General features: G+C 41.1%; 1 protein-coding gene across 4 annotated transcripts in view; it reads right to left on the reverse strand.

Annotated features, from left to right (window-relative positions):
• Positions 1-12,944, reverse strand: part of SASH1 (SAM and SH3 domain containing 1) — an 862,598-nt gene that overhangs the window by 89,893 nt on the left and 759,761 nt on the right. For 3 of the 4 annotated variants that reach the window (XM_032651563.1, XM_032651562.1, XM_032651561.1), the window contains exons 3-4: positions 7,187-7,237; positions 7,014-7,063 (exon numbers count right to left, since the gene is read on the reverse strand). In XM_032651563.1, coding sequence (XP_032507454.1) covers positions 7,014-7,063; positions 7,187-7,237 — 101 coding nt within the window. Of the gene's footprint in view, positions 1-7,013; positions 7,064-7,186; positions 7,238-7,411; positions 7,437-12,944 lie in introns of those variants that run through there. The other variant, XM_032651564.1, reaches the window with a different exon arrangement.

The raw sequence follows: 12,944 nt of genomic DNA on the forward strand, positions 1-12,944 counted from the left end.
GTACCTCCCTGGATGCTCTTTCCCAGTTCATGAGAAGAGTGTTAAGGGTCTCACGTGGAGCAGGGAAGATGAAAAGGAGGGGAACAAGGGAGAGTTATAGAAGTAGAGAGAGCAACAAGGTTTGGCAGTTAGGTTCTGGAATTGTGGAAGAAGAGCGGGAATAAGATGTAAAGGCTCGGGCTTCCCTGGTGGCGCAGTGGTTGAGAGTCCGCCTGCCGATGCAGGGGACACGGGTTCGTGCCCCGGTCCGGGAAGATCCCACATGCTGCGGAGCGGCTGGGCCTGTGAGCCATGGCCGCTGAGCCTGCGCGTCCGGAGCCTGTGCTCTGCAATAGGAGAGGCCACAGCAGTGAGAGGCCCGCGTACCGCAAAAAATAAAAAAATAAAAAAGACTGCAAACAGGCAGGTCACCAGATGGGGGGATGGTGCAGAGGGAGAGGCGTAGATTTGACGTGGATGCCCAAGACAGTAGTTCAAAGCCACGGGTGGGGTAGGTATCTTGGGAGAACTTGCAGGCTGGATGAAAGCTCCAGGGGAACAACCAGAGTAAGGGGTGGGCAGGGAAGAAGGGAGCTGCCAAGAGTGGGCATAAAGTGAGGGGGGAGAAACTGGAAACCACAGAGTCATGGACACTAAGGGCGGAGAGAGCAGCGTGACCAAAGGGAAAATCAGTGCCAAATGCAACAAGCATCTATGAGGGGGAGGGGCCTCGGACCTTGGAAAGAGCATCTCAGCAGGGAAGGAAGAGAAGAGTCCAGCTTTAGGGGAAAAGTTTAGCAACTAGGAGGGGAGAGAAATGCAATTGTGGTTTGGGAGGATGGAGAGATTCTCATGGGGTGGAGAAGAAGTGGTACGTACCAGTGTACACTCACCCACCCAGTCACGCATGTATCCAACACTACTGAAAGCCTTTTATGTAAAAGATCCTGGCCTTAGCGTGGGAGTTGACACACTCACACACACACACACAGTCACCACATAGGAGCACCCACAAGTGCAGTCCACTGCAACAGCAGCAGGAGAGCTCAGGGGTTACAGAGTCCAGCAGTGGGACGCTTCACCTCCATCTGCAAATCAGGGAAGACTTCTGGGAGAGGCAAGACCAGAGCTGAGCTTTTAAGGTTGAATGGAAGAATTTCCCTGGCAGTCCAGTGATTAAGACTCAGCGCTTCCAGTGCAGGGGTCCCACATGCTACACGGCCAAAAATAATAAAAATAAGGTTGAATAGAGCTTGCGCAGGTAAGGGGGGTGGGGAGGACGGTGAGAGTAGGGGACAGGGCACCACACCAGAGGAGCTGCAATCAAGAGGCTCAGCGTCCGCGGGAGAATATGGCCCATCTGACAGATTGCAGGAGCTCCACCCACCTAGAGCAGACGGAGGGAGGAGGCATCCAGGCAGGCAGAGGGTGGATGATGGGACGCAAGCAATCTGGAGAGTAGGTAGCAGGTGACACAGCGTGGGGGGGGGGGTGGACCAAAGGGGACACATGAATGCCTGCTGGGGCTTCTTCCCTGGAGTCTAGAGGAAAGAGGAGGGGAAGACAGATTTTTGAGGGGGAAAAAAGGAAAGCTGACACCTTCCAAAGAGTCACCAGGACTTCCCTGGCGGTCCAATGGTCGGGACTCCACACTTCCAATGCAGGGAGCGCGAGTTCGATCCCTGGTCGGGGAACTAAGATCCCACATGCCATGTGGCACGGCCAAAGGAAGAGTCACCAGCTTGCCGGATGAAACACTTCCGAGAGTGAAGCAAAGCCAAATGGAATAAATGCTTGCACAGAATATTTATAAACTCTAACCATTTTATCCGACCACAGAACACAGCTCCCTCCCTTTTATTATATCTTCCTCTTCCATCATGCTACTATATTTTTTGGGCTTTTTCACCACAGGTAATGAAAGAAAGGGAAACGAAATCAGAGAATTTTCAACTCTAGTGAAAGACTTAGTAGAAAAGAGTTTATAAATATTGGCTAAGGTGAAGTTTTGAGATTTATTTTGGACCTTCCTGCCTCTGTAGATAAATGAGAGACCCGCCTTATATAAGAATAAAACTTGTTCCTACTTCCGAGGGAAACCAAAGTGGAGGTTTTAACGGCTGCTATTTACATAGTGTTCATGAACTCAATTCACCTCTCACCTCTCTATCTGCACGAGCAGTACAACTACAGGCATTTCGGAATTAGACCTTAGTGGTTAGGAGCATGAATTCTTAAGTGGGAGCCAATCTGGGATCTGTCACATATTAGCTGTGTCGCCTTGGGCAATTTATCAACCTCTCTGTGCCTCCGTTTCTGCATTTGTCAATGGGAATAAGAGGACCCAGAACAGTGCCCTGTGCTCACAGCTGGTGCTCTGGGAACAGATGCTGCATGAAGAAATGAGTAGGGTAAAGTGGAGTGTGTCGTACAGGGTTTCTAGGAAAGCTTTGCATGGGAAGTGCCTTTGGCTTTCTGCCCTTTTACCTTCTTCCCTTTACCCTGCTTCTCCTTCCCTGCTGGAAGATGCAGCAGCATTTTAAAACCAGAGGGAGGGAGGGAAAAGGAAAGGGAAAGGGAAAGGGAAAGGGAAAGGGAAAGGGAAAGGGAAAGGGAAAGGGAAAGGACAGTCTGAGTTCCTGAAGGCTTGCTTGAGCCACAGTGCCAGCCCTGGACCTACCCATGAACAAGAATGTATCTAGTGAAACTTGTATTAGTTTATGCCACTATTTGTCAGGTTTTCTGTTACCTGTAACTAAACTTTGTTGACTGAAGAAAAACACACAACATAAAAGTTGCAAGTTAAGTTTTATTTGGAGATCTTTCTGAAGACTATAGCCCAGGGGACAGCCTCTCAGAGAGCTCTGAGGAACGGATCCTAAGAGACAAGGGAGGAACCAGGATATATAGGATTTTAAAATTTTTTTTGGCTGAGAAAAAAACACACAGTTGAACATCAAAAGATTACTACTAATCACCAAAAAAACCCCAGACATTTCAAGTTCATTATTTTAGTGGCTTTCTATGTATGAGAAGATGCAAGAATCTGGGCTCACTGAAATTATTCCTTAGGTATGCATCTTAACTAATAGGGCCAGGATCCAAAGCACAGAATGTCTCCTGGTTTTTCTCCATACAGAATTCCCTGGGGTGGGAGGCACTGCCGTGGCTGACGGCTCCATCCTTACAGAACTGGGATGGAGGCACCACATTCCCTGCCCACACCCACTCTGAATAGGTACAGTTACAAAGATGTTTTCCAACAAAAATGGCTTGCTCTCAGTTACTCTTGAGTAACAAAAATTTTAACTAACATTCACCTTTTCAACCAGTCAACACAAATCCAAGATTGGTGTAATAAAGTGGATAGTCTCATCAACAGGCAATGCAAATAGATATAAATAGAAGAGGTTCAAATTAAAGCTCCTTTGGCCTCCTTTATTATATTTTCAGTGAAAGCATATGGAGGGCCCACGGACTGTAAGAAAATCAGGATGAATGAGGACTCTGTCACACTGGGAAGGGGGCTGGGAGGGGGGCGGCTGGCAGGTCCATTCCCTCCCTCTCTCCCTCTCTCTCTCTCTCTCTCTCTCTCTCTCTCTCTCTCTCTCTCCCCATCCATCCCTCCGTCCATCCCTGCTTTCACCATGCAGGCTCTGCACATCTTGATGCCAGATGGGCCAAGCCAAATAGAGCCCAAGCAGCCCCCTACTTGTCCGGCTACCCAGGTGCTGTCAGGTCAGGTGTATTAGAATTCTCACTGCTGGTCTCCCCCAACAAAACCCACCTCCTGGGTGTTTTCTTGCCAGAGTTATATTCCTGTAACTTAAAACTTTAAACCTTGTGAAATGCAAAGTATTACTGGGAGAGGTGATGTATTTTTTAGAAAACAGACATTTGCATCATAATTAATGCCTAATACTTTTCTTACAACAGGTTTAACTGGGGGAGAAGGGAGGGCAGGGGTGCTGAGGCCCCTGAGACCACTGTGGGGAGAGGGGGGACTGGATTCGGAAGGGCGCATCAACCTCTTGGCTCCCCTGTTACTGCTGCCATCATCTATGCCTCTGCTTCTAAGGTGGTGCTGCTCTTGGATTTGTCCACTTTTGTTTACTGAGTTCTCCTGCCTTTTGAATAAAAAGTAGGAGAAACCATCTGCCAATAAAACAACACTGCTGACTCAGAAGGATATTTTGGTTGGCAGATACTCTGCAGACACTCACCAGACACAACCAACTGGTTTGCCAGGTCGTCCACCAGGGCTTGCAAAGTTACCAGCAAGGATTTTCACTTGAAGAATAGCAGGATTTTGCATTTCAAAGTACTTGCATTTTCAAGTAGAAAAATACAAATAATTCAATATAAACACTACATCAAACCTACTCAGATTATAATCTGACCTTGAACATCCAGGGTGATACCTCATGTTTAAAAAGACAAAAAAAAAAAAAAAAAGTATCACCATTTTGCAGCCACCACAGTAAAAACTGATTCAGGCAAGAATCACTAAAAGAATCTAAAACCATTAGGTAAAAATTTAATGAGGAACAAGACATTTACATAGTCTCAGATTACCTCCCCACAGAATATTTGTTAATTACAAGAGAAAAGTGTAACTTCTTAGAAGAAACCTGACAGACATCACTCTAACCAAAAGATCAGAATTAATATCACCGACGATGGGACAAACTGACATCACGATGTAATGCACTGTAGAGGCCACAGCACCAGAAATGCATTACCTGAATCTTAAAAAAAAACAAGAAACAAAAAAAAAACCCAGATCAAGAAACATTTCACAAGACACCTAGCCTACACTCTCAAAAAATATCGCCAAGAAAACCTTTCAGATTAAATGTGCAAGAGACATGACATGTAAATGCCATGAGTAATTTTTTTTTAAGTGCTGGATTGAAAAACAAATGCTATAAGAATTATTATTGCGACAACTAGAGAAACTTGAATATTAACTGTATATTAAATTTTTTAATTTGGTAATTATATTGTGGTTCTCTGTAAGATTGTCCTTGTCTTAAGAGATACATGGTAAAGTATTTAGGAGTGAGGGTCATGAGGTATGCAACTTAGTGAGGTAACAGTAAAAATTAATGATATTACACAAGCGTGTGTATGTGTGTAGGAGAGAGAGACCAAGCATGCAGATTGGTGAGTCTAAGTAAAAGTTATATGGGAGTTCATCACACAATTCTTGTAACCTTTCTGTAAGTTAAAAAACTTTTCAAAAGTTTTTTTTTTTAATTAAAAAAAAAGTGTCATTGTTTCGAAAACCATTTAAAGGGAAGTGGAGGATGAAATGGATTGAACTTTTCAAATTCTTTAGAAACAACTAAATTTAAATAAACTATTTAATTTAACAGAAGCAGAGCGGTAGTATTACAGATGGGAGGTTGGGGCTTGTCAGCAGCTCTGTGTGTGTGTGTGTCTGTGTGTCTCTGTGTGTGTGTGTGTCTTTGTGTGTGTGTGTGTGTGTGTCTCAAAATTGTTAACCTCAGGAGGCTGTCAGTCTTTCTCTGGGCCACAAGCGTCATGCCACATTTTACTAAGTGGAGGTTATAAACACAGAAAGAATGACTACCCACAATTGAGGGGAAGGAGAAATACCCAGCCTAAATAAGATTAGTACAAATTTGGTGACCTGGTGAGTCACTTCCTCTTAGGAGGAAAGGCAAACATCTCTTGCCCACTGAAATATTCAGAGAGTCTGAGAGATCACCTGAGTTCTCAGCCTGAATCATGCCATTTATGTAGCAAACCAGGTCAGAAAAGCCCACAGCCCCTTCACTCAGTGTTTCTGCCCACACTCGGTTCAACACCACCATCGCACCTCCAATTTCAAAATCCATGTCAACTCAGCCCTCTTGGCTATTTCAGCCTCCACGCTACTAAGTTCCTGGGAGAATACATGCAACTAAGACAAAGGAAATTCCTATTTACTGCACATTTACCTTCCAACCTTGAGTGAGCAAAGGCCTTGGTTTCCTTTTGCTCATCACCCCTAACATTCCTCAGGCCTGATCCAAAGCTGCTTAGTGAGAACCGAAGCTTTGGCACACAGCAGCCTTCCCTCCTGGAAGCCGCGTCTGTGCCAGCAGCACACACACGTGGATGGATTACGCAGAGCTGTGCTATAAAGCACACACACGCTCGCCTAACGTGTGCTTTTCATTCCAGAAATACTTGATGCCTAAACCACTTCTACGCCTCTCTTGGCCTGAAACAGTATGAGTGGCTCTGTGCCAGAGGAAGTGTCTGTTTAAAGATGTGGACTTTCTCAAAAGTTCTTTACCTCAGAAAACCATAAAGAGAACATTCTACCATAATTATGATAGAATAAAGTAGAAGAGGGAAAGGTTATAGGGGAAAAAAAATTGCTTTGTTTTGTTTTTAACTGGCCAAAAAGAAATACTGGAAATATAAGATGTAACATAGAATTATCTTCCATGAGAGTAAAAATTACAGGGTCCAAGTTAGGACAAGGAGGCAAACATACTACCTTTAACAGGAAAGGGTAGTGAGCCTTTGTAATCTGTCACAAGCATTTATCTCTGTTTTAAGGTCACCCACCAAAGCAAGGTACATAGAGGGTATTGTAATCACCGTTTTATTCTGGAATGTATTCTATTTTTGTACCTTGCTTCTTTATGACTTTCATCCTATATCAGAAACCAGTGTAAAAGAAAAAAACCATTCTGGTTGACTCAGCTGTCCTTTCCTTTTCTCCATGCTCACTTTCAGATATTTAAGCTCACTTACCATAAGGAGTGTAAAATCAATTAACGCTTTGCAGAATCCTCTGCATCACCAGTTGAATTACGAAACACACTCATCCATCTACACACACACACACACACACACACACACACACACACACACACACACACCCCATGTAAGGAAAAGGACATCAAGCTCTGTAGTACATACACAATATTATGATCACCCATTTCACGTCCCTCAGGATGGACCTAAAAGACACCTTAGAAATTCTGCTCCTGGACAGAAGGAAGAAAACTTACTTTCTTTCCACTTCTGGTGTTGACACGGTGCTACTGAAGCCCAGTGACTCCTAGGAGAGAAGATTCACAGTGTCAGTGCAGGCCGAACAGCAGGCTTCATCTGATTTGCACATAATACCACTTAAAAAAAAAGGACGGAAGCAAAAATAGATGATTAAAGTCACTGTGCTTACTTCGATCTGGGACCGCAGCTGAAGTGACGTTGGGCTGGCTTCGGGTTTCTCCTAAAACAGAACAGATGCTGGTTTAATGAGACTTCCAAACGTGGCACACACCAGAAGACAAATAGTTGTGTAAGAAGAGATGGGGGGATTTGGAAAATGCTAGGGTACGGTGGGAATAGATGGAGGAGATAAACAGATTTTCTGGAAAAACTATTTTTAAAATGAGAGCCATACCCTTTTAAAATTGAACTGTTTTCCAAACTTCATCACTTGACACTGTTGATAATTTTACTGCAGAAGAAAAAAGCACAATCTAACTGAAGGGTACTAAGAGCTAATGGTGAAATGATGCTCTGGATGTGATTAGACCGTCATCAGGACACAGAATTTACTATGATCCATTTGTGCCATACAGTCATAAAGAAGAGGCAGAGGACTCAAACAATTTTAGAGATAAAGTCATAGAGTATAACACGCATTTTATGGTTTTAAAAAAAAGAAAAGAGAAAAAAAAGAAAGAAAAAAGAGAGATAGAAAGAAAGAGAAAAAAGAGATAAACCTGTTACCTGTGATAAAAAATAATATATTGAAATAAGCTTTGACAACAAAACAGGATAATTACACTATTAGAAGTGTTAGAATATGCCGTAAGAAAATGAGAGTTATACTAGTAAATAGAGCACAGAGCACCGCACTGATAATTTTTCATAAGTAGAGAAAAATTTTAAATCTAAATAGGTGCTAAAGCGGAGGTTCGCATCTAAGTGTCATCCAAGTCCAGGGTGGTCCCCGGCTGATCAGCAAGTCCTAAGCAGGATGATGGGCAGTTTTAGAGGAAGGAGTAATATCACTAATGTTGTACAAGTCTGAACTATCAGATTAATTATGAGTATTTCAATAATCCTATTGGGTTCTTAATGATTGCTATCTTCTTCACCACTGTATGTGCACCATATGAAGACTGTTTTGTTGGTCTCAGCTAACATTCAGGAAATGGGGGCAGATCATGCAAATTACGAATTCTCACTTGCATCTAATTGTTCATTTTTTTTCAGGTTGCTTAATTCATCATTAGCACAACTGCAAATCTAGATCAATATTTTAAAACCTAGCAATGAAACAGTAACGTAAGTGTAACTCGGAGTGAAAGTATAAATGTAAACAAGGTAACAGGAATCCAGTACAAATAAAGAAGATAAAATGAATGCATTGGGGTGATTAAATCGGAGAACAGGATGATTCTTAAACACTGAAAAAGTGTTTAATGGACTGGCAACCCACTCATCTCCAGTCCCAGGACCTTATTTGTTATGAAAAAATATCAGAGTGGGTGTGAAGCCTCAATGAACTTCTCTTTGGTTAACATCCTCCTGGTTTTTATTGCCACCTTTGTTTATAATGATCAAATTTATATTCTGTTGCAAAACAATGTATAGAAATGTTTGAGTTACATTCCAAGCCCAATTGGTATGATGTCAGACTCAAGTGCAATCAACAAAGGGGATGTGTATTTCAGAGGTTCTTGGTGCTTAGAAACCAATCACAATGCCCTGATACCTAACCTCTGAGCATTATGGCATAGAGAAATTTACAAACGTAAACAGCAGGAGGTAAGCAAAGGTACAGCTTGCAATTTTTTCATCTTAAGTCTTCCTGTTCAGGAGTCGGAATGGAAGCCTCCGCATTCTGACACACCTCTATTAGTTCCTCTGAAATGGTCCCTCTAACCCCCAACTCCATAACCATCAACACAAAGTAACTGATTCGACTCTCTTCCCCTCCTCTGTTCTTAACTTTCTTCATACTCTGAGTCTCTACATTACTCGGTAACGTAGACCATGATAGGAAATTACCTGCCTTTATTGTACATTTTTATCTGCACTTTTCTAATAAATTTTATTTATTGAGTGTATCACTTGTTACTCCACACCATAAACACAATGTTTACGGTATATTATGCAAAATGTACCCATTCCTGCATACAAAACTGATGCTTGTTACCAATCATATTAAATGTTCGATGATCTGGAACTAATATTCTAAACAATTCATTTTCACATGTTAGTTTGTCACTTATAATAGACATTTGACTGTGCTGTAGCTACTTAGGAAATTGGTTGGGTGTATAGTTTGATATACAATGTATTAAAATTCACCCCATTAAAATAACGGACCCAGTGATTGTTTCCATGCAGAACATCTGTTTCACCAGGAACAGGATATGTTTAACAGGAGATCTTGCACAATGATGTTTCTAGTGGGTTTTTTTCTTCTTTTTCCCCAGAACATGCCACAAAATAATGTTGTTCAGAGCAAACATTATTAATTTCATCTCTCAAGGAGAGATGACCATCATTGTTAAGAGGCATTTCTTAGAGTAAACGTATCCTAAAGTAAAAATATTACACAATTGAGGAGAAGCTTGTAAAATAATCCACTAAGTTAAGGACCCATACGATGTTTGGTGAGAAAACAGAATGGACTATGGGCAAAATTCCATCATTATGACATTGATGGATGTCACATGATATTAATGACAAACATACAAAAGACTATCATTCTATCATGTTCTCGCGAATGTGATGAAACCCATGTGGACCTACCATCTAGCCTAAGAAATGGAACGTTACAAATAAGAGTTAAAGCTAGCAGGTGTTCTGACGTACACTTGGATAAAACACCTTATGTACAGAGCATGAAACAAATCTTGAAAATATGTCATACACACTTAAGGAAAAAGTGCTGGACAACTTTTTATTCTGTTTACCTCTTAAAAAACTTAGATTTTTTTTCACAGCACAGTGTGAAATGAAAAAGTGTGACGGAGTCAGGCAGAAGGAACACCAGTCATGTGTGCAGCAATAAAGGGTATTGCTTACGTAATTCAGAAGGACAGATTCAGGTCAGAATGGGCAGAGAATTTGCAGCAACGTGGATCGATCTAGAGATTATCATACTAAGTGAAGTAAGTCAGACAGAGAAAGTCAAACATCCTATGATATCACTTATATGTGAAATCTAAAAAAAAAAATGATACAAATGAACCTATTTACAAAACAGAAACAGACTCCCACAAAGCAAACTTACAGTTATGAAAGGGGGTAGGGGAAGAGGAATAAATTAGGAGTTTGGGATTGACAGATACACACTACTATAAATAAAGTGCATAAAGAAAGTCCTACTGTATAGTACAGGGAACTATATTCAATATCCTGTGATAAACCATAATGGAAAAGATTCTGAAAAAGCATATATATATATATATATATATATATATATACAAATAACTGAATCACTTTGCCGTACACCCAAAATGAACACATTGTAAATCAACTATACTTCAATTTTAAAAAATTAAAAGAACTATTGGGGAAAAAAAAAAAAAGAATGGGCAGAGAAAGGCTCCTTGACATCCCTCTTCCCTGTCCAGTCCCCAGATTAGGCCAGCCCCTTCTCTGCTCCCAATTCAACCAGTGTAATGAGGAGAAGGGGCAGGAAGCCATGGTTCTGGAGCTCCAGCAGAAGGAAGTCCTGATGAAACGGGGAGGTGGAGTAAGAAGAATTAAAGAGATACACCTGATTGCCCAGCCACTAACTACTTTATTCTGGGACTAATGGATGGTCTACAATACAATTCCTGATTTGGAAGTCATCACGTTGATGGAAGTCATAAAAATTGTGAATACCATCAAAATCACTGAGTATGTATGTATCTTTGGGGCATGTTATGATAAGTGATGATCCCTGAGAAATAAGATTCTTCTGTCTCTCATTAACATATTCTGACTGTTCCAGTTGCTACTGCTGTGTAACAAATCATCCCAAACTTAGTTATATAAACCAACAAGAATTTTGTTTTGCTCACAGATTTCGCAGGTAAGAATTCAGGAAGGGCACGGAAGAAAAGGCGTATCTCTGCTCTATGATGTCTTCCTCAGCTGGGAAGATTCAAAGGGGGCGGGGGTGACTTGATGGTTGGAGCCATAATCATCAGAAAGCTCACTTACTCACATGTCTGAAGGCTGATGCTGGCTAACAGCTGGGACTGAAGCAGGAGGTATCAGCTGAACACCTAATACATGGGTGCTTCCAGAGAGAGAATACCAAGAGAACCAGGCAGAAGTGTATTACCTTTTTTTAAGAAAAGTTACAATTTATTTTCTTTAATTTTTATTTTATATTGGAGTATAGATTAACAATGTTGTGTTAGTTTCAGGTGTACAGCAAAGTGATTCCATTATCCATACACATATACAAATACACTATCTATAACGGAATCACTTTGCTGTATACCTGAAACTAACACAACATTGTTAATCAACTATACTCCAATATAAAATAAAAGTTAAAATAAAATATATAACCAAAAGGGCCTATATATAGCACAGGGAACTCTCCTCAACATTTTGTAATAACCTAAATGGGAAAAGAATTTGAAAAAGAATAGATATATGTATATGTATTACCTATTATAACATAGCCTCATACAGTGTCACTTCTGTTGGACCCACAAGCCCTTCCGGAGGCAAGAGTCCAAGCCCCATCTCTCACTTGGAGGAGGGTCAAAGTCACATGGTAAGAAGGGCACTGGGATGGGAGGTATCATTAAGGCTGTTTGGAAACTACAGTCCACCATACTGACTGCCAAGGAGATGGGAGTTCAGGTAAGTTTTTGAAACCAGGAATGAGATGAGACTATTTATTCTTGACAATGTCCTGAAACATTCTTTTGTGATTTTTATAGAGTTTACTCAAGCAGCATATCATGGCAATATATTTCATCCTGAACTTATCACATAAAACAAAAAAGAAGCAGACACAGATACACAGAACAAACTAGTGGTTACCAGTAGAGAGAGGGAAGGGAGGAGGGGCAATAGAGGGGTAGGAGGGAAAAAGAGTTATTAATGGTATTGTGTGAAACTTTTGAAAATTGTAAAGCACTATTGAATTTTTTTTTAAAGTTGAAGTATCACAGTGTTTTAGGCTACAGTTATTATTTGTCTCTTATTTCAAACTTACTATAGAAAATCTCAAATATACAAAAGGAAGGAGAACAGTATATATAACAACCTCCCAAATGCTTATTACCTAGCGGCAACAATTATCTACTCATCAGGATCAACTTTATTTCATCTATACCTTCACCCATAATTCAGCTCCACCCTTTTACTTTGAAGAAAATCCCACACACCGTATCATGAAATATCACAATTTTTTTTGTTTTGCAGGATGTTAGTTCCCCCACCAGGGATCAAGCCCGGGCCCCCTGCAGTGAAAGCATGGAGTCCTAACCACTGGACTGCCAGGGAATTCCCTCACAATTTTCAACGTTAAGGTTTACCTACCAGGGTTTCTTACATCCTAACTGTGGCTCAGTCTTGAGCAAATGGCTCAATTATCAAGAATTCGACTCTTTCCTAGCACTGGAAAACTTTCTTTGGTTACCGCAAAAAAAAAAAAAAAAAATCACTTTCAACAAATTTAGATATTCCATCTAAATGTTGCAAAAGAACATGAAGAAACACACTCCAACTTGAACACAACCACAGAGTTCATTAGAGAAGGACTCACTACTGTTTCCCAGGTATAAATCTATCATCCTAATAATTTTTGAGTATGATATGCTCATTGACTTTGCTCTTGACAGAGTATTCTGAGCAGTATTTTATGAGAAATAACTCCAAACGTTGGTCCATGTTCAATATGGACATCCAGGGAGCCACACAGTACTGGAAGCTGAGCCTGAACCTGTAACTGTAGGTTA

The sequence above is a fragment of the Phocoena sinus genome, chromosome 12 (assembly GCF_008692025.1).
Source record: "Phocoena sinus isolate mPhoSin1 chromosome 12, mPhoSin1.pri, whole genome shotgun sequence".
NCBI classification, from domain to species: domain Eukaryota; kingdom Metazoa; phylum Chordata; class Mammalia; order Artiodactyla; family Phocoenidae; genus Phocoena; species Phocoena sinus.